The sequence below is a fragment of the Brassica rapa genome, chromosome A06, assembly GCF_000309985.2.
Source record: "Brassica rapa cultivar Chiifu-401-42 chromosome A06, CAAS_Brap_v3.01, whole genome shotgun sequence".
Taxonomy (NCBI): domain Eukaryota; kingdom Viridiplantae; phylum Streptophyta; class Magnoliopsida; order Brassicales; family Brassicaceae; genus Brassica; species Brassica rapa.
In genome coordinates, this window is record NC_024800.2 from 23,642,290 (window position 1) to 23,667,938 (window position 25,649).

Below are 25,649 nucleotides of genomic sequence, written 5' to 3' on the forward strand. Positions count from 1 at the left end.
ACCAAATCACATATATCTGCTTAAAAAAACCTTTTCCCTCCTTGTTTCGCCATTTTGGCGGGTGGCTCCCTCGCGATAAATAGATGAAAATTCAAGGGTACTTTCGTCATTTAAATCACAAAAGGTAGGGTTTGATTCGAACCAATTTATAATCGCGTTGGTTCTGTGATCATCCCACCGTATGTCGGTTCGGTTCCTTAAAAAAAAAAACATCTGCTTCAAGTCGGTTCCATTTCCCGATTTCAAATTTCTCGCTCTCTGATCAAAACCTAGATTCCCGATCGCAGAAGTGAATAAATGCTAGATCACAGCGATAAGGTGAGTGATCGGATCTATGTTGATGATTCCATTGTTGAAAGCTGATCGCTCTGTGTGTTGATCTTTTTGATTCAGGTCTCGAAACCAAGAGCTGAAGATATGATCGAACAAAACAAGACTAGTAGTAGTAACGAGAAGAAGACTTGCGCTCACTGTGGTACAAGCAAAACCCCTCTTTGGCGTGGTGGCCCCGCCGGTCCTAAGGTCAGAGCAATAAAACCTAACTCCATCCGATTGTTTTTGGTCTGATCCGATCTGATAATGTATTGTTTCTTTCTTGTGTAGTCGCTTTGTAACGCGTGTGGGATCAGAAACAGGAAGAAGAGACGAGGAGTTGAAGATAAGAAGCAACAGTCGAAGAAATCAAGTTCCGGCGGCGGCGGCGATCTGAAACAGAGGATGATGGATTTTGAAATGGGGAAGCGATCTACGGTGGAGAAGCAGCGACGGAAGCTCGGCGAGGAAGAGCAAGCCGCTGTGCTTCTCATGGCTCTCTCGTATGGATCAGTGTACGCTTAGATCCCACCGTTGAAGACGGTGGCTAATAAGAAAACAACAAACAAAAATTAGGGTTTTCTTCTTCCTGAATTTCGGAGGGTAATGATGGTTGATGATTAACAAACGAATCTTAAGATTGTCTTTCTCTTTTTTTTTTTGTCGGAAATTGTTTGGCTTTGTGTTCTTACATCAATTTATTTCTTTGTAAGAAGATGAATGAAGAATTTTTTTTTCTTGTTTAATTAGGTTTGTGGGGTAATCTAATTGTAATGATTTAAAATTATTGTTCTGTCTTGAAATCTTGTCTTTATTAGGACAGGAATGGGGTTTTGCCTATCTGTTAAGCACAATCTTGTCATGTCAGAAATAATATAATTATATTATAACGAGAAAAATAGTTTGAATTTCGTCAAAATGGTAATGTTTTTTTAGTGTGCCCGCTACTTTTGAATAACTTTCAGATTTAGTAAAAAGAATAATTTTCACACTGAACTTTTTATTTTCTCATCGATTTCGTGGACTACAATCCATTCTTGAAGTAGTATTTAACAGTTTGAGATTCTCAAATTTTGTACGCAAAGATGAATTGATTGTGATAATCGCGTTAGTATAATGCATCAACATAAAAATTATGTCATTAATACATGTCCCGTAATTAGTAAACAGATCTTGGTCTGGCCACCTGAAAATGTTGTTTCCTTATTCTGTGTGCTTCTTTTCAGCATAAAGCAAATCCAATCTTCACTTTATCATAGCATTAGTACTAAGATCACCTCCAAAAAGGAACTCTATTTTGAAGTTTCCAGAACTCTATATTTGAAGTTTCAATGTGTTATTCTCCAAAAGTAAAACTTCAAATATAACTTCAAAATTATTTATATTTTACACTATAATCCTTATATTTGTCATAGTTGATGTAAATTCATAAAACTTCTATAAATAACTAGTACATATATATATAAATATTACAGAAATATTAATTAAAATAATCTTACACTAAAATATAAAATTATAAATAAAAGTACATTATTAAATATTAAACTGCAAGCAAATACTACATTATTCTATAAAATTATTTTCGTAATGCTCCGTTATATGATCAACTAGTGCAATTCGAAGTAAGAAATGATTCTCTTTATATTTTTTTTGTAGATTACGAGCCAAAAATTGTTGAAATAGGATATCCTCATAATATACCCGCTGATAGTTTGATATCATCAAACGAAAAAAATCCTTGATCTTTTAAATGAAATTACAACAAGCAGGAAAAAAGGTCATGAGATGATTGAATTACGACTGCAAAATGAAGCAAAAAAGAACTCTATTTTGAAGTTTCCAGAACTCTATATTTGAAGTTTCAATGTGTTCTTCTCCAAAAGTAAAACTTCAACTATAACTTCAAAATTATTTATATTTTACACTATAATCCTTATATTTGTCATAGTTGATGTAAATTCATAAAACTTCTATAAATAACTAGTACATATATATATAAATATTACAGAAATATTAATTAAAATAATCTTACACTAAAATATAAAATTATAAATAAAAGTACATTATTAAATATTAAACTGCAAGCAAATACTACATTATTCTATAAAATTATTTTCGTAATGCTCCGTTATATGATCAACTAGTGCAATTCGAAGTAAGAAATGATTCTCTTTATATTTATTTGTAGATTACGAGCCAAAAATTGTTGAAATATGATATCCTCATAATATACCCGCTGATAGTTTGATATCATCAAACGAAAAAAATCCTTGATCTTTTAAATAAAATTACAACAAGCAGAGAAAAAGATCATGAGATGATTGAATTACGACTGCAAAATGAAGCAAAAAGAATTAGCTTTTAAAGAAGTAAAAGAAGAAAATAAAATATTGCTAAAAAACTTAGCTTCTATCGATGATCTTAATATTCGTGAATACATTCGATCTGAACAAGAAAGAATCGTACGAAAAAGGTGTCAAGAGCAACAACAACAATCATCTTCATTACACAAATTTTGTTTGGGCAATATTTTGGAGATTTGGAAGGTTTTGGAGCAAATTTACCAGACTATTAGTGTTGTTATAATATTTAAATTTGAGTAATAATTATGTCTTCATGTGTCTTTTTAATAAGTTTTTATTATGGTTTTTTGTAATATTCTTGTTGTTTAATTCTAGTTTTAAAATATTATAAATCTTGTTTTAATTTTTTATTTAATTTCATCTGTAAAACTTAAATTTATAAAAAAAATTAAAATATTTATGAGATATAAAGTTTTAAGGATTAAAACAATAAACAAAAAAATATTTAAGAATTATAAATATGATCTATAATTGTAAGGACCAAAATGCAAATAAAAAGATGAAACTTTAAATTTGAAGTTTTGAAAAGTGAAACTCTATATTTGGAGTTTCACTCTTCAAAACTTCAAATTTGAAGTTTTGAAGTTTCTTTTTGGAGAGCAAAAAACTCTATATTTGGAGTTATAGAGTTTCTTTTGGAGATGCTCTAAGAGCATCTCCAACCCCACTTTATTTTTTACTCTAAAATAGAGTTTAGAGTAAAAAATGTTCTAATGGTACTTTATTTCTCACTTTATAATAAAGTGAAAAATAGGTTTATTCCAAATATAGAATAATTTGTTTTATTTTTGTTCATCACTCTATTTTCTACTCTAAAATAGAGTACCATTAGACAAATTCAAACTCTATTATAGAGTTACTCTATTTTAGAGTAAAATATAGAGTAAGCTATTGGAGATGGTCTAAAACCATAAAGTTCTTAGGTTTCTTGTAAGTTACATTATTCATTTACAGAGAATAAATTACATGTTACATTATTCATTTACACAGAATAAATTACAGTATCTTTTGTATGTATACGCCACGTATTTTGACGTTTTTTACAATAAATTGAGACCAGAAAGCTGGGCTGGAAAGAAAGAAAATGTATATGGGTTCATTGTTGTATTATATGGACACAAATATTAGCTGTGGAGGGCCTAGCCCAAAAGGATGATTTCAAAACATATTTTCAACCACATAATTAGACAATCTTGAATCTTGCTAGTACAGGTTTGTAATTTGGGCACATCACCAAAATTAGGATTAGACACCAGTAGGATCCTTATCTAACTTCAGTACCTGATTTGAACTTCTACAGTTTGTAATGGAGCGACCCGTGTAACCAGTGTACCAAAATAGTGTTGTGTAGGTGCGGAGTAAACTGGATGGAGTTGGTGGGCCCGTTGCACACTATTAGAGATATGTGATATACAATCTATGTTACATGGAAACGGAAGCGGGTACGTAGAAGCGGAAGCGTAAGGAAGCGCAGAAGCGAGATTTTTAAAAATATTAGGAAGCGGGTACGTGTTGAAAGCGTATATCCATATATAAATATATATATATATATATATAAATTTTTAAAAAAATTAGGACTAAAATTACATGATTTAAATTTGAAATAAAACATTTATTCATTTATAATAATTTTGAAATGATTTTATATTAAAACTATAAAAATACACATAAATTCTGTTTACAAAAAATATTATATTAATTATTTTTAATACTTCATAAATAATTGACACAATATGTTTCAATATGTGCTATATCTTTAATAAAAAATCTCAATGCATAAAGATATTTTATAGTATTATTTTTGATATTTATATATTTATAATTCAATATTCATTACTATTAATTTTTTTTATTTTATATAGATTAAAACTATGTTTTATATTTTATTGATATACATTGTATTTTTTTAAAAAATGGAAGCGTGATTCCAAAACGGAATCATAAGCTTCCAACAGGTTTTTAAAGAGAATATTTTAGAAACGTTTTGGAAGCGAGATTCCGCAAGCTTCCACAAGGTTCCGATTCCGATTCCGGTTCCGAAGCGGGAAGCAGACGTCCGATGAAGCTTCCGTGCAACGTAGTATACAATACAACTAATGTTTCATTCTTCTCTTCTTAAAATCTCATCGAAAACTCCATTTGCAGAAAAAAAAATCCCTCAATTTTTACTCTAAAACTTTTCAAAACAAAAACGAGTTAGAATATTGTATGGACAATGTGTAACACTTGACTTTTGGCAGCTGCTACTCCCAAATCGTCTGGTAACGTAGTTTGGCACTTGGCAAGTTGGCAATTACAGTTGTATCACAATTGTTTTAAGCAATTTGATCTTTGGGCACATGTGAATCATGCGTGTTCATTCCTAGTAATCATGATAAGAAGTTGTATAGTTTATTTTAGAAAAAACAGCTGTCGTGGTTTAGAACTAGAACACTTTATTTAGTGTTTTTCAATTTTATATATTTGCTGTGTGCATTTCAAAATGATTAAGAAATAATTGTGTGTGTGAATCTACTTTGCATTCATTATTGAATCATCACTAGCCCTTCCTGTATAACATTTTAAGAATCCAAAACAGTTAGAAAAAAACTGAAAAAAAATCTACATGTAATAGAAAGTGGAAAAGATCATGAATAGGTCACTTTTTTTTCATGGTATTTTGTGAGTTTTTCATAATTATTTTGAAATTACTATTATTTGATCGTGATATTTCCATTGTTATACAAATTGTTTTTATTAGTGAATTGATCATTTGTAGAATGTCATGGCATGTAAATGACACCACTCATAAGAGAAATGTTTTACCTTAATATGGACAATGCAATTATGTTGCTTATTGAGGTATTGTATAGTGTTTTTTTCATAGAATACAGCTTAATTATCAATAATTTTCTTAACAATGACAATGATAATGCCAATATCTGAGTATAAGATTATGCTGTCACAATTCAAAATGGAAAATGATATTTTCATTTAGAAGTTGTGCATGTGATCAATGCGCTGATAACTTGTCAAAAATAAAAATCATATCATCACTTCAATAGAATTTGTACACTGTTAATTGGTCCAAAATGTTCAATATACTTATTAACAGTGGCAGTATTTCGATTTCAAGAGGTTGTAATTTTAATTTTTGGTAAATGCATGACATGTGTTGTAATCCCACTAAATAGTCACCTCAAGAACATCATCCATCTCCATGGTTCACAACCTAACCAACACAAATTGATACCTTCTAAAATCAGTATATACAATAAAATTTGATCGGTTCACAAAAAACTGAAGTTTTAAAATGCGGATTCTATTCATCGAACACATATGCACAAATCTGAGGTTCATATTATACTCAATTTTATGTTATCTTGTACAAATTGAGCAAGTTCTTCCATATTAAACTAATTACATTGAGGATATTGAATAGTTTTTAAAACTGTTCAATAGTTCCATTAAGAGTGTTGAAAAAGTTGTGAATATTATATTAGATTATTTGTACTTAATCTTTTCAACTAGTTGAAATTTTTAAAATGTGGCTCATATCAACAACATTTCACTAGATTATTGGCTTTTGAAATTGTTATTTTTTATTCACCTAATGATTTCAAACATATTATTTAAGATTACAATTTTCTTTTTGTGTGTGTTTATAAATAGAGATCTCTTTTGTTTAATTTGGATATAAATAGAGATCTCTTTTGTTTAATTTGGACACAAAAAATTAATTCATTATTTTCTAATAAATTTTGCTTTTATTTTTTAGTTTTTTTGTAAGGTAGAATCCAAAATATATAATCACAAAATTAAAATCTATGTATGTATTAAATAAAAGAAGATGAATAGAGTGTTGATTTTTTTTTAAAAAAAAATCATTGAAAATGAATAAAAGTTGAACGTATATTAAATGATTATGTATAAGTGAGAAAAGATAATGTGAATATTGAAATGTAAGAAATAAGGTATTGAATAGATAAATCAATGTACAGTCACTTCAATTATGATTTACTTAAAATTACTATGATAAGTCTGATAAAATGAGTTTCTATTGCGATGCTAGATATTTTTTTCCAATATAACACCCGTCGACAAAACTTTATGTTGCACAAGATTGTAATATCCGATCATGGGGGTATAGTCTTTTTTGTGAATTTTGTTCACTATTTATAGAAACAGAAGTGGAAACCTTCTAATCTATCACAAGAAAACTGATAATCGACAATAAAACATTTGCGTCATGTTTTTAATCTTATTTTAAATTTGTAAAAGGTTAGATTATTTATTATACACCAAAAGAAAAGGCTTCAAATTCTACACACTTTTGAATTTCAAGCTGCTCACCCAAATTTCTCATATTACTTCAAAAGGTTTGTTGAATGTAAGCCTGGACAGGGATCAGATATCCGGGTTTTTGAAAATATTTGTGATTTGCTTCATATGTTACGGATATCTAATTTTTCGATTTGTTTTGTTTCGGAAAAATACGGATATTCGAAAAAATGGATATCCGGAAAATAAATATATATTTGCGGATATTTACGAATACTTATGAATATCTCATATGTTTTGATTAAAACAAATAATTTTAAGAATTTGATAAAAAAAAATTTTGTAATTTTTTTTTTGCATGGTATGTTTGATAAAAATTAAAAGAAATAGTGAATCTACATATTTTGAACGTAGTTAACAATTATAATAACACAAAACTTAAGAAAAAAAGTTTATAATTGTCATAAATGTGTTCTCTTCCTTTTATGTAATATTTTTATATAAGTAATAATGTGGATAAAATTTATCAAATCATATGTTTGAATAATAATTATATAATTTTATACATTAAAAAATTGAAATATAATCAAGATATACATGTATTTATATATTGGCGGATCGGATCGGATATTCGCTTCCCAAAATTTTAATATTTGTGATTTGTTTCGATTTTAATGGATACTGATTTTTAGTATTTGTTTTGTTTCGAAAGTTTACGGATATCAGAAATTTTCGGATCGAATAGAAACGAATAACGAATCGAATCAAATTTAACGGATAAAATGTCCGGTACTAGTTGAATGTAATATACTCACTCAGTACTTCCGTCATCTTCACGTCTACTCTTTCCAAAGCTACCACATCATAAACCCAAACCCAATGAAACAAGTCCACGTGTGAAAGCTTGCAGAAAAGTCAAGCACCATTTCTGCCAACTCTTTTAATTTCACCAAACCTACTTGTTCTGTTGCTAGTAGACGCAGCCGCCACGAGATGGCTCACAGTAGTACCGGGACCAGGGGTACTATCGTGGTTTCTACAATTCATAAGATCACAATGACGTGTTTGCTTCCGACGTCCGCGAATTTTCGTTGCTTTATTATAAAACCTTCAGTTAAAAGGTTAATGTGTCGGCATATCTTTTCTTGGTTCTTTTCACTATATATTTCTTTATTTATCAAAACACCTTTTTCTGCTGTAACAAAAATATAGTCTATTTTATAAGAAGAAGAACACTCTTATTCATGAATGTGCTTCTTTCTTTCTCACTCTCTCATCTTCTTACCTTTTGAAGATTTCAACATTTGAAAGTCGAATTTCTGAATCCAAATCTCTGACAATGGAAGCAAACCAGTTATATGGTTTGTATCTACTTTTTGTTCTGTTACTGTCAGTGAGTTCGCCAGTGACATCGGACGAGGTTGTTTCTTGTACAATGTGTTCTTCCTGCGACAATCCCTGTAATCCCGTCCAATCATATCCTCCTCCTCCGCCTCCTTCTCGTCCACCACCGTCACCATCAACAACCACCGCATGTCCTCCGCCTCCTTCTCCTCCGAGCTCCGGCGGCGGTGGTGGCAGCTCTTACTATTACCCTCCTCCCTCTCAGTCCGGTGGCGGAAAATACCCTCCTCCATACGGTGACGGTGGTCAAGGCTATTACTACCCTCCGCCGTATTCAGGCAACTATCCTACGCCGCCTCCGCCGAACCCTATCGTCCCTTACTTCCCGTTTTACTATCATACGCCACCACCAGGTTCTGGTTCATATCGGTTTATGAATTCTTATACTATTATGTTTGCTCTTTTCGCCATCTTCCTCTATTTAGTGTGACGAAAAATACGTCGGAGTTCGCCGGGAAATTACGAAGAAACATCACAATAATGTGGCAGATCGGTAGATCTACAATAGTCTTTGAAGGCCTTAGATATCTTTGATCATGGAAACTAGATGTTGGATCAAATGATTATCTTTTACTTTCTGATGTGTCAAACTTTTTTGCTTTTCTTGACAATTTGTATTTACATTTTTCTCTTGTTAATTAACATTTTAATTACTCGCTATTCAGAAATACAATAAATAAATGTTACTTTCTATCCACTATCTTTTACACTCCTCCATCTTTACCACTATTTTGTCGGTCGAGTTTTATTTCTGCTGAAAATACAATTTATATCCCATTATTGGTTAATTAACTAATCCTGTCGTTTTTGACGAGTAATAGGGTTTTAGTCAAACAATTACTGTGACGGTATCTTCCCATCAGCTAAGTTCTTTGCCACTTTTTTTTTTTTTTTTTCATTTTTTAAACATCCTCTGAAAGAGGTAACGGTTACAATTCAGCAAAACGCCAAAAATTTAAACAGAGCATGAGAAAATGAAAGACCCAAGAGCTAGGTGAATATTTGATCCTAGGGTTGAAATAGTCGAAACCAATGCTGAAGGTGTGTTCCTTTGCATTTCTAGATGCAATTACGCTAGCAGAAGCAGACTTTTCCTTTTGGTCTAAGCCATAGAGTTTTGCCCTCACGAATATGAACATGTCCTTTATAATAAGAGGTACCGACTGTTGGATAATTCCAAGCTTGTGGAAACTTAACATATTATTAGATGTTTAATATGTTAAGATAAACACAATAAGGAAACCTAGAAATAGGAAAATGAAGTTTCTATTTAGGTTAGGTTTGTGTTTTCCATATCCCACATGTTAAAGGGAATTGTCTTTCATATAAATATAGGTCTAATGGAGAGGTGTTCCATATGATCTAAGAGAAACATATTGAGAGCTTTAGTTTTGAGTAGTTTCTAAAGCTAATAAGAAAAGTTGTTCTTATAATTCTTTGTGTTTCTAAGAGATTTGAATTGGTATCAGAGCCAGGTTGGAGACTCGATCTAAGCTTAAGTTGTAGCTTAAGATCCTGGTGCTTGTGAACAAGAGATCACGACGGCAAGATGGCTGACGTGACTAGGGCTCCACGCACGAAGGACTTTGGATCTACATCCATCCAATGTCCGATGTTGTCATCGACAAACTACACAGTTTGGTCGATGAGGATGAAGGTTCTACTACGTGTTCATGAAGTGTGGGACACAATCGAACCCGGTTCAGATGATCAAAAGAAGAACGATGTTGCGATAGCTCTTTTGTTTCAATTTGTTCCAGAGACTTTGATTCTCCAGGTGGGAGAACAAACCGCATCAAAAGAGATCTGGAACGCCATCAAGTCGCGACACCTAGGAGCTGATCGTGTAAGGGAGGCGAGACTTCAGACGTTGATGACAGAGTTTGATAGGTTGAAGATGGATGATGCAGATACGGTCGATGACTTCGCGGGGAAGATATCGGGCCTATCATCCAAAGCAACCTCGTTAGGAGAAAACATAGAAGAATCCAAGATGGTCAAGAAGTTCTTGAAGGGTCTTCCAAGACAGAAGTATATCCAGATCGTAGCATCACTTGAGCAAGTCCTAGATCTCAACTCGACGGGGTTTGAAGACATAGTTGGAAGGCTTAAGGCGTACGAGGAGCGTGTAGGAGAAGAAACTCAGAAAGAAGACCAAGGGAAGCTGATGTTTTCGAACAATGAAGAGCATAGTCAGCGGGGCTATGAGAATTCCCGTGGTAGAAGAAGAGGACGGAACGGTAGAGGCAGAGGTCGAGGTAGGTCACACAACCAAAACCGTGCATCACACACCGAAGATAACAACTCGAAGAAGAATCGTTCAAAGCTGATATGTTGGAGATGTGACAAGCCTGGTCACTATGCAACTGTTTGTCCCGAAAAGACAGAGAAGAATCAAGAAACCAACCTAAACGAGACAGAAGAGGCTGATGCACTTTATGTACACGAGGTGGTGTTTTTGAACGAAGATAAGGTGATTCCGAAGAATCTTGATATCAACAAAGGCGATGCAAGTGTCTGGTATTTGGATAATGGAGCGAGCAATCACATGACAGGGAATAAGGAGTTCTTTTCGAGTTTGAATCTCAACACCAAAGGGAAGGTGAAGTTTGGTGATGGATCGTGTGTTGACATTGTAGGAAAGGGTGTGGTTACTTTTGTGTGCAAGACTGGAGAGAAGAAGGCACTCAAGGACATATACTACATACCCGATCTGAAGCACAATATATTAAGTCTTGGGCAAGCAACAGAGAACGGATGTGAGGTTAACATGAAAGATGTCTACTTAACGCTCACAGATTCGCATGGAAGGTTGCTAGTTCGTGTGACAAGATCTCCAAACCGTCTCTACAAGACCCCTATGGAGATAAGCTACCCGGAATGTTTACATGTCGGGGACGATGATGCTACATGGAGGTGGCATGCTCGACAAGGACATATATGCAATGGAGTGATGAACATGGTAAGAAAGGAGATGGTCGTAGGAATGCAGAGTGTAACACACGAAGAAGGCGTGTGTGACACATGTCTCACAAGGAAGCAAACGAGACACTCATTCCCGAGTGTAACACACGAAGAAGGCGTGTGTGACACATGTTTCGCAGGGAAGCAAATCAGAGATTCATTTCCGACTAAGGCCATGGTTTATACATCAAAGCCATTAGGATTATTGTTTGGAGATTTGTGTGGAATAAGTGCATCACCAATGCCAGCAGATAATCGTGAGGCATTATATCGGTTCAAAAGATTTCACACCGATAGAGGAGGAGAGCGTGCCTCAGCTATGTTCAATCTAGGTTGCACCGATAGAGGAGGAGAGGTTGCCTCAGATGTGTTCAATCTAGGATGCACCGATAGAGGAGGAGAGATTGCCTCAGATGAGTTCAACCTATCTTGTGAAGAAGATTGGGTTGAAGCTATGGAAGACGAGTTGGAGTCTATCACAAGAAACAAGATATGGGAGCTTGTAGATAGACCGACTGGTTCTGAGAAGAAAAGAGAAGAGGATCGAGTGTGTGTTACACAAGACGTTGCATGTGTTACGCCAGGCATCCAGAGCATGGAGTGTGAAACTTGATCAGGTTCTCAAGGAGATGAGATTTGAGAAGTGCACGAAGGAACCATCAGTGTACTGCAAGACTCAAGGAGGAGACGTCTTGATCATAGCCATCTACGTTGATGATCTGTTTGTGACAGGAACTTCGCTTAAGGTGATTAGGCAATTCAAGGAGGAGATGTCTAAGAAGTTCGAGATGTCAGATCTAGGTAAGCTAACGTACTACCTTGGCATAGAGGTGATTCAAGGAGCAGACGGAATCAGAATAAAGCAAGAGAGGTATGCTCAAGGAATCCTGTGTGACACAAAGATGGAAGTGTGTAACACGACTCACGTAGGAGTGTGCAACACGACTCAAGGAATCCTGTGTGACACAAAGATGGAAGTGTGTAACACGACTCACGTAGGAATGTGCAACACGACTCACGGAGGAGTGTGTGACACAAAGGTGGAAGCGTGTGACACAACGCACATACCAATGGAGTCAAGGTTCTCAAAGGCTGAAGATGAACCAGAGATAAATCAGTTGGGTGTTGAGCAGAAGGCTGACATCCTTCCCAGAGCTCACGTACGCAAGATGGCGGATGTGACCAGAGTTATCATCGCAATGAGATTCAGCCACAAGATTCATCGCAACTTAAGTGAAGAGGTCATGAGAAGGTTCTACAAGAACTGGGCCGATTCTAAGAAGAAGCGGTACAGAAACAAGGAGAGCATCCGGTCTAACCTTGAGAAAGATGTGAATCCAATGGGTGGATTCGTACACCGTGGTGTGGTGGATGATGATTACTTGATGATTAAGTTCAAGCAAATGAGGAGCTTAATCGGAGTTCAAGAAATTGATCTCCCTAATTCAAGTTGGAATTAAGGGGGTGAATGTTGGATAATTCCAAGCTTGTGGAAACTTAACATATTATTAGATGTTTAATATGTTAAGATAAACACAATAAAGAAACCTAGAAATAGGAAAATGAAGTTTCTATTTAGGTTAGGTTTGTGTTTTCCATATCCCACATGTTAAAGGGAATTATCTTTCATATAAATATAGGTCTAATGGAGAGGTGTTCCATATGATCTAAGAGAAACATATTGAGAGCTTTAGTTTTGAGTAGTTTCTAAAGCTAATAAGAAAAGTTGTTCTTATAATTCTTTGTGTTTCAAAGAGATTTGACCGACCTTGAAACCGAAGTGTGGTATCTTGTATTTCTCTCCTTCCAAAAGAGATAAACAGAAGCTTGAAATCGGAGCTTACATATTGTCTTGACACGGTGATTTGCGGAGGAAGTTTTGACCCATGACATAACATCATCAAACGTGGGAGGAGGTGCAAGAGTATATAACATGCCACTTGAATCTGTCTAATCATTGTATTAGCTTATATCACATGTGATTGTCGTTAAACAAGAGTATATATTATTTCAATAATTGTGAAATCGCGCCGTTGGAAATTCGAAATACACATGCAAAAAAAAAACAAATTATAGCCAGCTTTGCTCCAACACATATCTATCCGCTTTCTGAACTATAATATTCTCCTTTGTTTCGGTGAGGCTGGGGAGATTTATACAAGAGAATTTGCGGTGCATATACAAGCATAACCCACATATATGCGGTGATGGATTTTCGGAGTTAAAGGCGACGTGTTCTTTTTTAATGACAATACTACCCCTACATACATTAGCTCGATACCTACGAGACGTTTCCATCATTACGCGTGATGCAAGAATAATATTATCACTACAATCGAAATAGTTCGAATTTACTACATACATCTCTCTCCACCACCTTTATTTTCTCCGCAACACAATACAACTCAACTCTTTCACCCAAATTCATCCAAAATCGGAAATATGGTGTCATAAATCTTTCGACTATTTCGTTCCGGTTTCAGTTTCACACGTCTCGTTGCCGTCTCAGTTCCGGTCACCTGTCAGATGAAGAATCACCAGCGTAATAATCGATTCAATCTCGGTGATAAATCCCTCACAGACGAACCCACAGTTATCAGAGTTTGTTAAATCGAGATCTGTCACATTTTTTTACGCCGTAAGTACTTGTCTCTTTCTTTTCCCCTTTCGATTCACCCAACAGTTTTTAGGGCTCATACATGGTCATGTAATCTTCGTTCAATATCAGATCTCTCTCCGGCACATGCATTGATGGCAAATACGGAGACAATCGATCTACCACCTCGTTTTTTTCCTCTCGGGGAAGAACCGGTTGGATTAAGAGTCACTCCATATCACAAACCAGGAGGCCTCAGACTCATTCTAGACACTCTCGATCCTGAAGAAGTTGATGTTATTAAGCGGTCACCTTTCGGAAAGTTCCTCGAGCTCGCCGACCAGACACCCTACTCCGGCCGTCTAGGACGATACATGCTTTCCAGACAGCTGAAAGTTCGAAAAAAGTACGAGGCATGGTTCCTTTTTGCGGAGAACCCAATAAGATTCTCACTGAGAGAGTTTGCCACTGTAACCGGCCTACCGTGTGGAAAATACCCTAGCCCACCGTCAAAAGCCACGGAGAAACTCATATCTGAACAGCCATACTACAACGTCCTATTTGGCATGCTTAAGGAAGTAACTGTATCATCTGTCATCCGGATGCTCAAGCGTAAGACTGTCACCTCACAAGAGACTAGAATAAAGTACGCCCTTCTCGCATTGCTTGCCTCTGTGATTCTTCCAACCACTCACATCGCAAAAATATCAGTTGAGCACGCCGAGAAGATTAAAGACCTTGACGAGTTCTTCGCTTACCCGTGGGGCCGATTGTCCTTTGAGATGTTGATTAGCAGTATAAAGGAAAAAGACGAGCTAAATCTTACGCAAAGCACCATCGCTCTCCCGGGATACGTTCAGTCCCTTCAGATGGTGATGACCAGAGCTGTTCCCGCGCTCACTGAAATTGTCACTCAAGACTCTGCATCGGATGTCGCTGGAGACGCGGACTTTTCTCAAACCCCCCCTAGGAACGGCATCAAGCCAGCACACGCAAGGACGTTGGACACAGCTAAAAATGTATGTTACTCAACCCCTATTATACACACATCACGCTCAATAGCTGTACATTAGCATCAGTTTATAGATATGTTAAACGTAGCACGTGTAGCAGTATAATCTTCGAATTGACCATACATTATATAGTAAATTAACCGTCCATACATGCTATTTGTAAATAATATCCGGCTAACATATATTCTAGTCACAAATATATCATAGTCACAAATATCCGGCTAACCAATATTTTACTCACTTTTATATACACAAACTCGCATCTAACTTAAACCTCTTTTTCGCACACAGGTGAGCGTGACTCATATCATCCCACAAGACACAGACGTGGAGGTTGACGAGGCGGAACTGTGCTTTTCCGACGAGGAAGATGATACAAGAGTAGATTCAATGGTCAGACTAATCAAAGATGGGTCGCGTTTTTCAAACCAATTATTCAAAGGCGGAGCTACCAAGGCCGATCTAGAGCTCATGCGCGAGAAGGCAGATGAGGCAGCCGGGGGTAGGAAGAAGCGAAAGAGGAAAATTCCAATGCAAACGCCCAACAACTCCGACGATGTTCATGCTCCTCCAATCGACAAAGGCATATCAAAAGCTGACATTGACAGGGTTGAAGGCAAGGTTGATGACCTTCGTGAATCATTCAATCAATTCCAAGAGATAATCAAGAAGCATATCTCAGACAACTCCGCTCACTTGCTCGTCTGTCAGAACAACTATCAGAAGATACTAGACTCAGTAGGAACTTTTCAGTCTCAGTCAATCCGGCAAACACGCGTTCGAACTCCAACTGACAACCAGACGCTTGATGCCTCAAAGGACCGCCCTACAACGACTCCCATTCAGACCAGCAGAGAAGGCATCGATACTGACATCATAAGCTCAGTGATATCCAATGTGCAGAAGACCTACGGGGACAAGGTATACGCGTTGCTTAAATGCCCCCCCATAATTTTTTTGTACGGCTAAGCACTCTCACTGATAACCCTTTTGTTGCAGGGTCCATCTTTACCAGCCTCCACCCCACATACAGACGATGTGAGCGACAGCGGGGACGGGGGCGACCCTATACCTGATGAGAATATTGACAAGGAAAATTACTCTCTACCATTACAAACCATCAATGACCAAGACCCACCTGATAATTCACGTGTTGCGACAAGTGTCAAGAAGACGAATGTTGACAGGGTATATCCAAGTCTCAAAGCCATTTATATGTTGTATGGATAGACCGCATCTCACTCACAATTTTTGTTGTTGCAGGGACCACATATGCCAGACGTTGGTGATCTCGTAAATTCTTATATTATCGACAAGGACATTGGCAACAACCAGCAAACTCTGTCAGGCAACGCACACTGCGATTCAAACCTACAAGAAGATCTCTCATCTGTAAGTATTGTTTATCCACCAACCAGTTTATAAACTAGAATTCAGTTCCATACAGTCCACACAAACTAATGAAGTTTTAATGTTCCCATTACAGCCATCCTTTTCTCTGGGTCTGACGCAGGATGAAGTGCAGCGGGTAGAAGACCAAATTCTAGAGCCGACCGTTAGAGAGGACACGGAAGTAGTCGGCAAGCCACCGAGCAGCCCTCCAGATATCCAAGCCAACGCCCCAGCGCCCACTAGGAAAAGCAATCGCCTCAAGACAGTCTCAAAACTGATTGTAGGTGTATATGAGTGCGACAAAGGCACACTATCTCGTTTCAGCGAAGCATACCCTGGCGCACTGAACAACAATGCGTCCATAGACTATCCTACCAAGTTTAGCAAGCTTTCTGACATCTTGAAGACAACTAAGTAAGCACCATATTTTTCTTTATCATTTATATACTGACTTCACCACACTTTCCCACCACACACAACCCAGTTAACCGTATATATAATGATTAGCTATCAAACACACAAGTTAGGTAATGCTTTAGCCGGCTAACATATCTCCACTCCAATTGTTAGATGTCCAACCGCACATTATATATAATTCGTTAGCCGGCCAACACATTTTTTACTATAATTGTTAGCTGTCTAAACCCTCGTGTTTGGTAACGTGCTAGCTGGCTAACACATTTTACTCTGACTAAAGAGGAATCTTATACATTTGGTCATGTTTTCAGGTCCATTACAGTAGGTGGCATATCTGTATCTGCGAAAGACCTTATTGAAATTGAACAGAGGACCAAATCACTATCGCCCAAGGTATGCGTTCCATCAGTTTGTATATATTCCATTAAGTAAATGTCGTTTAAGCATGCCTTACGTCTTTGTTTTATATTTGGTAGATGTTTGATGTATTGATGCACCACATCGGAATAATGATGATGCCTCTATCAAACTCCAGTCAAAGTTATTTGTTCCTCGACACCAAATTTGTCTCCATCCTATCCAAGAACTACCCACGGTTCAAGAAATCTTCTCAGAAAGAGGATTTTGTCTTCACTCCGAACCTGGTGGAAATACTAGACCGACATGAATCACAGACAGGAGAGGTAGAGCGCATCTACTTCCCTTTCAACCTCGACCAGGCACATTGGATCGGCCTATGCTTTGACCGCAACACCTGGAAGCTGCTTGTTCTCGATTGCAACACATCCTACAAAAGTGATTCGCTCACGGCAAAAGAACTTGCACCAACAGCCCAGATGCTCCCTTACCTTCTGAAGCAAGCTTGTCGCAAGCCTGAACCTCAGAGCCTTAATCCATTGACCGTGGAGAGGGCCAGACAGATCCCACAAAACCGTAAACACGCAGACTCTGGTGTCACAGCAGCACTGCTCATGCAAGCTCACGCGGCCGGGGGCATAGAGGCATGCAGACACCTGTCTACGGATTTGGTGAAACAAGAGGCAAAAAGGATGGCTGTTATGATTTTCGAGGAAAACGCAGGTCCAATCTGAGTTGCCGGATACTGATCCTCTTATCCCAGTTTTCTGTCTGTTTAACTATCGTTTCATGTGATATATTTATGTTTTGAGACTCAGCTACCTTTTGTTCCAGTCATCTCTTTTTTATTTCCTGCATCTATATAAGGACATTCGGCATTTCAAATCGTTATCTATCAGTAAAAGAGTCAACCAAAGTTTATTCTGAAATTACCAACAGATAGCATTAGACCTGCTTTTGCAAAACCGGTTTAGCTAGAGGCCAATTTGAATGTCTGTTTTGGTTCGCACATTCATATTTTGGTTAAATGTCGGTTTTGATATATAATAGATAATCACGCCTCAGTCTTATCGAACTTTATCTCGCCGCCTCACGTTTCAGAAACAGATATATCAAGACATGAAAGGATCAAGTTCCTCATCATCAACCCCCCGCAGGCTCAATAGCCCAAAATTCTGCTTCTGTGGCATCCCTGCATCCTTCACCAAGTCCTGGACCGACAAAAACCCAGGCAGGTTGTTCTATGGATGCTCTCGATACCAGGTTAGTTGATTTCCAATTAAGTATGCCCCTATCGTTTTTCCAAATCATTGTAACTAGTTTGTTTGTTTTTCCGTAAATTTTGTCAGGAACAAGGATGCGGCTTTTTTGAATGGCACGACGAGGGAGAAGTGACGGGATGGCCAAAGAGGTCTCTTATTGAAGCACGCGACGAAATTAGACAGAAGAACATTGAAATTAAGAGGCTAATGAACACTGTAGACATGTTACGAGCAAAGCTTAGGGGAGAAAGTTCTGACGGTGTTCATCAGAAAAGGGATTACGTTGAACAAATCCACCAGGAGGCATCGGTCGTCGCACCACTCCACAGTTGGAAGGATTTCTTGTTTGGCTGCTTTCGACAGTATTAGCATCATGCAGTACTAGGGGGGGAGGGGGTCAACCCCCAGATGTTTCGTTTATCTGTTGTCAAATTACGGCTAATCTCGTTACATTCTCCGTTTTAACCGGCTAATCTTCTAAATATCACGATGGAATCAATGTTGTCTTCTACCTTTTTCGGTATATCCACTTTTTTGAATGTTGTCCTAATTTTTATCTTATTAAAGCTAATCGTTTATCTAACCGGTTAATCGTACTAAATCTATCGACGCAATTCTTGTTGTTTTTGCACTCTTCATCTTGTTAAAACGTTAGTAACCGTCTAAGTTTACTCTCTTGTACTTCTAACCGGATAAAGTAACATACCAGAAACTTACGTTTAAGCCAAGTTGACCTGGCACGATTCAACAACCGTCTAAGTCGTTTGTCCATGGGCTGTTAACCGGATAATGTAACAATTCAAGAGCACTGTGTAAGTCTATTCTCATGTAGGTTGTTCTATATTTTTACTTAACAAAGCTATAGCAACCGGCTAAGTATATGTCATGTACTTTTAACCGGATAATGTTGCAAATCAGAGTCAATGTACGTTTTTTAAACCGATTAAACTTGGAGAAACGGATAAACTCGAAACGACCGGCTAAATTATATATAGCCATCCAAGACGCATATTAACTGCAATGTAACCGTCTAAGTTGTTGTCCGGATAAGAAAATGCAGTTATCCGGATATAGTGACACAAACAAGTCAAATCATGAAATAACTCGTTGCTAAACAAATATAAAGGGGGGGGGGGAGGAATGCTTTATTTATTATAACAATACGAACTCATACATGATCCTCTTACACTACTTTGGGTCTAAACACTTATTCATACCAACATATAACAACATCAAAAGGGAAAGCAAACTTGTGTATTATAAACCCAAAGCAACCACCGGCTTTCATTACATCTCCCATCGCATAGCACCCCCCACCCCCTACTCCACTCCTTACTGATCATATTGCTTGCTTGCAAGTAGCACGGTTATGCCCCATACCCTTGCAACGGCTACAGTACCTTTTACGTATCTTCTTCATCTGCACATGCAACACACACGTGTTTACTATACATAGACACGTTCATCACACCAAGCAATGTTCACAATACCTACCAGGACTTCACCACGGGAGAAGAACCTCTTCTTTCTTGGTCTGCCGGGAGGACGACGAGTTGCTGGCGGATTCAGAGTAAGTTCTGATACCTCACTAGCGATCTGAGTGGTGTTGTCAAGTTCAATCGGCGGCAATATATTGCTTACATACGCCCCCTTCAAATACTTCATTGAGTAGACCTCATCCACAAGACCTTCTACACTAATGTTTGCTTTCAAGGCAGCCGCAATGGCATGAGAACATGGTATACTCAGGCTTTGGAATTCAAAGCATGAGCACGACTTGTCTGCCAAATTGACCACAAATAAAGCTCCTTTCAGATCCTGCACCTCATATTCATTGACATCAACCTTCCTTACATTATACCCCCCACAGATCTCAAAGTTCGCAGCAAGAATACTGTTAACCTTGGGTGTCAACCCAGTTTCAACGTCCTGGATCGAGTCACGTCGTGTCGTAAACCAGCTCATCAGCTTAGTCCGAATGAACTCAACCAACGGCACGATCGGATACTCACGCGCGTCACGAAGCACAGAATTCCAAGACTCCGCAAGGTTGCTCGTCATGATGTTGTAGCGCCTGCCGGGAAAATGAGATCTTGTCCAATGTTCAAGCCCTATATCAATCAGGTAGTCAGCACACGCTTGATTGATAGAACTAATTTCGGCGAATGTTTCATAAAACATCCCCATCCTAAACGCCCTAGCTGCCTTTGAAACAAGATATCCAAGCTGCCTCTGCCTGAAGTTGGTTCGAATGTTTCTCTTTAGGTGGACGATGCATGCACAATGGCCAGCGTTTGGATACACCTACCAAAGAAACAAAAACATCTTAAAGAGTATAATAACCGGCCAAATAGGTATATATCCATATTTTCACTTAAAACGGATGCGGCTATTAGTTATATTAGCCGATCAATTTATCCGGAAATACCTTGCTTAGTCCTTGATAGATAGACGCGTGTCTGTCGGAAACAAACACAACACCGCTCTGATTAGGTACGAACGTCGATAATTTCTCGAAAAACCACTCCCACGACTTGTCGTTTTCTCCATCAACCACAGCAAAGGCCAAGGGATAGATTTGATAGTTCCCATCCTGAGCAGAAGCGGTTAACAGACAGCCTGCATACTTTCCTCTTAGATGCGTACCGTCTATGACCACAACCTTACGCATAAATTCAAAGCCTTTCACACTTGCTCCCATAGCGATGAACATATACTTGAAACGCCGACCCACGCCCTCCACGTACTCTGTATCAAGATGGGCCAATGTCCCTGGGTTAGCTTCAATAAGGCGCTGCAGATAATTTGGAAGGCTTTGGTACGAAGCACCGCAAGATCCCTTAGCGAACTCAACCGCTGCTTCCCGTGAACGCCACGCTTTCCAGTAGGAAATGTTTACAGCATGATCGCCCCTCATCACCTGCCTAATCTCCCCTGGCCGCGGACCAACACCCGTTCCGGTGAACTGCTGCTTGAGCATCTCCCCTATGACGCTATATGTCGCCTGTCTCTGGTATCCAGCACGCTCATCGACGCTGCAACTGTGCCCCCCACGTAGCTTACGAATTTCATACAGGCTCGAGCCCTTGACAAGGACTGCATAGACCCGCCACATACATGACACTCCAGAACACTCAAGCACCATAACAGAAGGTGACGACCTTGCACAACGGTAAACAAACTTCTGCTTGATTGCATATAAGGCCATATGTTGCTTGAACTCGTCTCGGTTCTTAAATGTCTTGCCCACGTAAAGGTCTTTATCACTGGACCCCACACAACCTTCAGACGTCAAAAACAGGAAACCAATGTCAGCAATTCCGGGGCGCAACATCTAGATACCCATAATTCAATTTTTAAAACAACTATGTTATTCAGGCTATTATCATGTTTATCCGACACAACAACCTTTTTTGATTGATTTCATAATTTTTTTGCAAGTATTAAACGAAGGTGCGATTAGCATGACATTCCCACCCACATAATACTCCAATGATTCAATGGGTTTAAGACAACAACTATAACCGTAACAAAAGCATACTTGGCCGGTTTATATACTATATTTAGGACCTAAATGCACACGAAAATTAAAACCTTCATAACCGTTTTCCCAAACGCATAACCATAACAAACACACATAACCGATTAATATATGAGTTACATCGAAGATTCAAAACAGTGCATAGCTGCACAGAAAACAAAAACTGACATAACCGTTTTTTCCAAAACACATAGACATAACAAACATACGTAGCCGGTAAACATCACACATGAAAAAAACAGTTTTCCATAAACCCAATACTGAAAATTGGTTTAGCCGAAACTTAAACCCAAATTGCCGGTTAATATAACATACATATCCTTATTCGATGAAGGTAATAATCCCTAAAACCCACCATCATCACCGCTGGCACCGGAAGAAGAATGTTGGTCCGGATCAGCCACTACTGTTGGGATAGGTTCTGCTGCGCCGACACAGCCTATAGTGAGTCCAGGTGCGACTGGTGCAACCACGGGGTTGCTGGTCTGAGGGACAGTGCTGCCCGCAAGCGTGCTCTTAGATGATTCACCGATTTCAGCCACTGTCTGAACACCCTCACCCCTTGAAGCTACACAACAAATTGGAACAATAATTTTGCTATATATCAATTGCCTTGCATTATATAAACGGTTAAAGAATGATAAAAGGGCGCATGCATATACCCAAAAACTGCTCAAACGCAACTAACAATTCATTCCCCGTGTCAATGGCAGAGACAGCGTTATCAATGGCTGAGACAGCGTTATTGATGGCAGAGACAACGTGGGTCTGACTGGTTGCATGTGCCTCCACCGCATCAGTTTTAGTCGCACGAGGTTCTATATCCAAATCCTCACACGACCCCGTAGAAGAAATATCATTATCAGCTAGGGACGTGACAGCCAATGCACCACTATCAGGCCCAAGTGGGACACAAGGGTCATCTTCCACATCTTCATTCTCCCCTTCACGATCCGGGGCTACCCCACCAGGCAACACAAGATCGTCTCCATACAACCCTTTCCAAAAGGCCATTGGAGTTTCCATTGAATGTCTGCGGTCGACGTGGGTGAGGTCGAGGGGCACTGTCGGAGGGGCCTGTGGAGCCTCAGCTATCTGAGTCAGTGGCAAAGTGCACTCCTCTCCAACAATTGGTTCAGTGTGGTCATGACCGACTCCTGACATGCAATATTATCCGGATAAGTTAACATATGGTTGCTATTTATAAACATTACCGGCCAAACCTAAGATAATATATCTACACATCTTACCGCCTTGTGTCGCAACCGGAGTTGCCTCTGTCGACACGTGCGGGTCAGCCATTGTATCGTCCTCATCTTCGATCATTATTATCTCACGAGCAACAGCTTCATATCGTCTCTCAGCTTGTTCTTGCACTCGGTCCGACATATACATCTCTAGATCAACACGATGCAGCACCATCATTTCCTCTTCATTAAACAGTTCCTCCAGAATAGCTCTGCTGCATGTCATCCTTTCCCCTTGAACAAGCCCTGAAAATCAGTACGATATCGGTATGAGCTAACCGGTTAACCAAAATCATTTTTTATTAATGTATGATTACACTCACTTTCATACTCCCTCCTAGTAAATGCGTTCTGGGTGCTGTCAACAACAAACCTCTTTCTTCCAACCACGAAGTTGTCTCTACGGTTGTAATGGAACCTAGCAACACTCTCAGGCCCAATGGTAACGACTAGGATCAGCTCGGTGAACCACTCCCGCACACTCATCATGACGGGGATGTCAGCCGTTGTCGTTACGCTTATAGGCACAGACCTCCTCCCTAGCGGACCAAGTATCCAGGACGGGAACTGGTAAGACAGAACAATGGGGGTACCCTCGCCCAAGACGTACCTCGCCCTCACTATCCCCAGCAAGTACTCGTACGTTTCATCTTGCCTTATCATCGCACCAAAGCCAAAGTCAGTCGGATCCGGGTGGAAATTCCATGCGCCATCGTTGTCCTTGTTCCATATACCCCGCCACAGCCTAACCAGCTTTGACATCTGTAAAAATATAAAGTGAATGACTTTTTAGTACGCAAAGTGTGAGACATATTTTATGACTACTATAATCGCATGCAAGACAAATCTTCTCACAAATTAAATTACAGGTTTAGAATGTCGGAAAATCATGAGTTACATATATATGTCGGAAGATTAGACGGACATGCACACAACATTTAATGAAAACATTCTACTCTGCAAACAGTACAGAAGTAATATAAATGCTTGGAGTAGCTCACCGAGATTATCCTTAAACGGAAAGGTGAGAGAATGTTTTCTAGAGAGACATTAAAGACGAGCTAAAGAAAGTGATAGTTAAGTGTGTGTTTCTACTGCCCAACTATCACTCCTTATATAGAAGGAAACCTATACATATCGACTATATTACATGCAGACACGCATGTCCTATGCGAAAACGTGTGAAGCCTTGCGAAAAGGTTACGTTTTTTTAGGCAATATTAGTGGTCGAAACTATTGGCTACTCTCACATAATCGGGCTATGCCGATATAAACAGCGGTATATATGTATACATTTTGTAATGATTACATGCATGGAATGATTATAAATCGATTAAGCTTCTTACGTGAAAGGAGAAGCGATAGGGGTAACGCTGTCTTTTTGCACCCAATACAACTGGGCCTTGCCCTTGGGCCTTCCATTTTTCCACAGACGCAAATATTGCCATCTTACTTCATTTTCTATGCAAATCGCTCTTTATACAATACACCTTCATTTATGAACTTTATTAAATAAGCCGTCAAACCTACAGGAACCATTAAAATACGAATACCCAACATAAAGAGAGATACAGTATATATAGGTAGTGGCTATTAACCAAAAAGCATTTGTTGAAACAGTGAGACAAGCATTTGTTGAAACAGTGAGACAAAGATCAATGGTCTGTCTCACAATAATTGGCTTTGTTGAATGTAGGCCTGTTTGGGCCTCTTGGTAGGAGCATTGGTATAATGTTGCAGACACTCTGACTCAGTTAGAGTGAGTCAAACTAATTCAGAGATTTAACTTTGTTTGGTTAAGGTCGATGTTAGACGGTTAGGCAAGGTGGTTTAGTATTAAAACCGGACCCGTCTATACTTTGTTAAGATAATATATGAACATTTGATCGTGCACTTTTCTTAGTTCAAGTGTATGAGGGAGTTTTTTTGCCGAGAGCTACGCAGGACAGACCCCTAATCAGCAAGATTATTGTGTGCTAAAACTATTAAAATTATTTGTCAAAAGAAAAACTAGTAAGACTATTATATGCGAAAACTAGCCGATTGAGATCCATAACCCATAGACCGTAGTATTCAAATTTTCTTGGAAATATGTTGGCATATTGTTGGAATGATCAAGTCATGCTAATAATTTTTAATTTGCGTCCACGATTATCATTATCTACTTCAAAATCAACCTACCAACGTGCATGGCGCAAGTTCCAGACTCAAACATTATCTCGGCGTGCGCCCTTGTATACTACAACGTTATACCATAGCTTCCTAAGATTATAGACTCACGTTACACTAATACTTTCAAATAAAAACGAAAAGCCCTCTTCATTATTCGGCTTCGGAGAAAAGCACAATGAGTTTATCAGGAGTTTTTTTTTATTAACTCTATCGGCTGATCCGGTCGGCCCCGGAAAGAACGCACTTAATGCTACAAAGTGGACTAATCCGAAAGCATACCACACTGCCTGACTTTTGACCCGAATTTGGAATACCTTCCGACTAATACCACGGGATGGACCAATCATCT

The 25,649-nt window shown here is 38.4% G+C and overlaps 4 protein-coding genes across 4 annotated transcripts; 3 read left to right on the top strand and 1 right to left on the bottom strand.

Annotated features, from left to right (window-relative positions):
* Positions 1–50: 50 nt before the first annotated feature.
* On the top strand, positions 51–1,111 carry LOC103875032 (GATA transcription factor 16). Its single transcript, XM_009153479.3, has 3 exons — positions 51–318; positions 394–522; positions 604–1,111. Exons 1-3 carry the CDS (start codon positions 298–300, stop codon positions 835–837), a joined length of 384 nt encoding a protein of 127 aa, XP_009151727.1. The 5' UTR covers positions 51–297; the 3' UTR covers positions 838–1,111.
* A 3,747-nt stretch (positions 1,112–4,858) lies between these two features.
* LOC103875031 (proline-rich antigen homolog) lies at positions 4,859–9,036 on the top strand. The gene has a single exon (XM_033273848.1). The coding sequence runs from the start codon at positions 8,275–8,277 to the stop codon at positions 8,767–8,769; it is 495 nt and encodes a 164-aa protein (XP_033129739.1). The 5' UTR covers positions 4,859–8,274; the 3' UTR covers positions 8,770–9,036.
* Positions 9,037–14,054: 5,018 nt separating this feature from the next.
* Positions 14,055–17,812, top strand: LOC117126149. The gene is made up of 7 exons (XM_033273569.1): positions 14,055–14,918; positions 15,204–15,833; positions 15,912–16,100; positions 16,176–16,304; positions 16,399–16,718; positions 17,033–17,114; positions 17,198–17,812. The coding sequence occupies exons 1-7, from the start codon at positions 14,055–14,057 to the stop codon at positions 17,810–17,812; spliced, it is 2,829 nt and encodes a 942-aa protein (XP_033129460.1).
* Positions 17,813–19,679: 1,867 nt separating this feature from the next.
* LOC103875042 lies at positions 19,680–21,674 on the bottom strand. Its single transcript, XM_009153487.2, has 3 exons — positions 20,769–21,674; positions 19,835–20,644; positions 19,680–19,760 (listed from the first exon to the last, which is right to left on the bottom strand). The coding sequence occupies exons 1-3, from the start codon at positions 21,672–21,674 to the stop codon at positions 19,680–19,682; spliced, it is 1,797 nt and encodes a 598-aa protein (XP_009151735.2).
* Positions 21,675–25,649: the final 3,975 nt, after the last annotated feature.

Coding starts and splice junctions, on each gene's coding strand:
- LOC103875032 (XM_009153479.3), top strand. CDS start 298: ATGCTAGATCACAGCGATAAG. Junction 319..393: donor TGCTAGATCACAGCGATAAG/GTGAGTGATCGG, acceptor TTTTTGATTCAG/GTCTCGAAACCAAGAGCTGA. Junction 523..603: donor GTGGCCCCGCCGGTCCTAAG/GTCAGAGCAATA, acceptor TTTCTTGTGTAG/TCGCTTTGTAACGCGTGTGG.
- LOC103875031 (XM_033273848.1), top strand. CDS start 8,275: ATGGAAGCAAACCAGTTATATGGTTTGTATCTACTTTTTGTTCTGTTA.
- LOC117126149 (XM_033273569.1), top strand. CDS start 14,055: ATGGCAAATACGGAGACAATCGATCTACCACCTCGTTTTTTTCCTCTC. Junction 14,919..15,203: donor CGTTGGACACAGCTAAAAAT/GTATGTTACTCA, acceptor TTTCGCACACAG/GTGAGCGTGACTCATATCAT. Junction 16,101..16,175: donor AGAAGACGAATGTTGACAGG/GTATATCCAAGT, acceptor TTGTTGTTGCAG/GGACCACATATGCCAGACGT.
- LOC103875042 (XM_009153487.2), bottom strand. CDS start 21,674: ATGTTGCGCCCCGGAATTGCTGACATTGGTTTCCTGTTTTTGACGTCT. Junction 20,645..20,768: donor TCTATCAAGGACTAAGCAAG/GTATTTCCGGAT, acceptor TTTCTTTGGTAG/GTGTATCCAAACGCTGGCCA. Junction 19,761..19,834: donor TCTCCCGTGGTGAAGTCCTG/GTAGGTATTGTG, acceptor TTGCATGTGCAG/ATGAAGAAGATACGTAAAAG.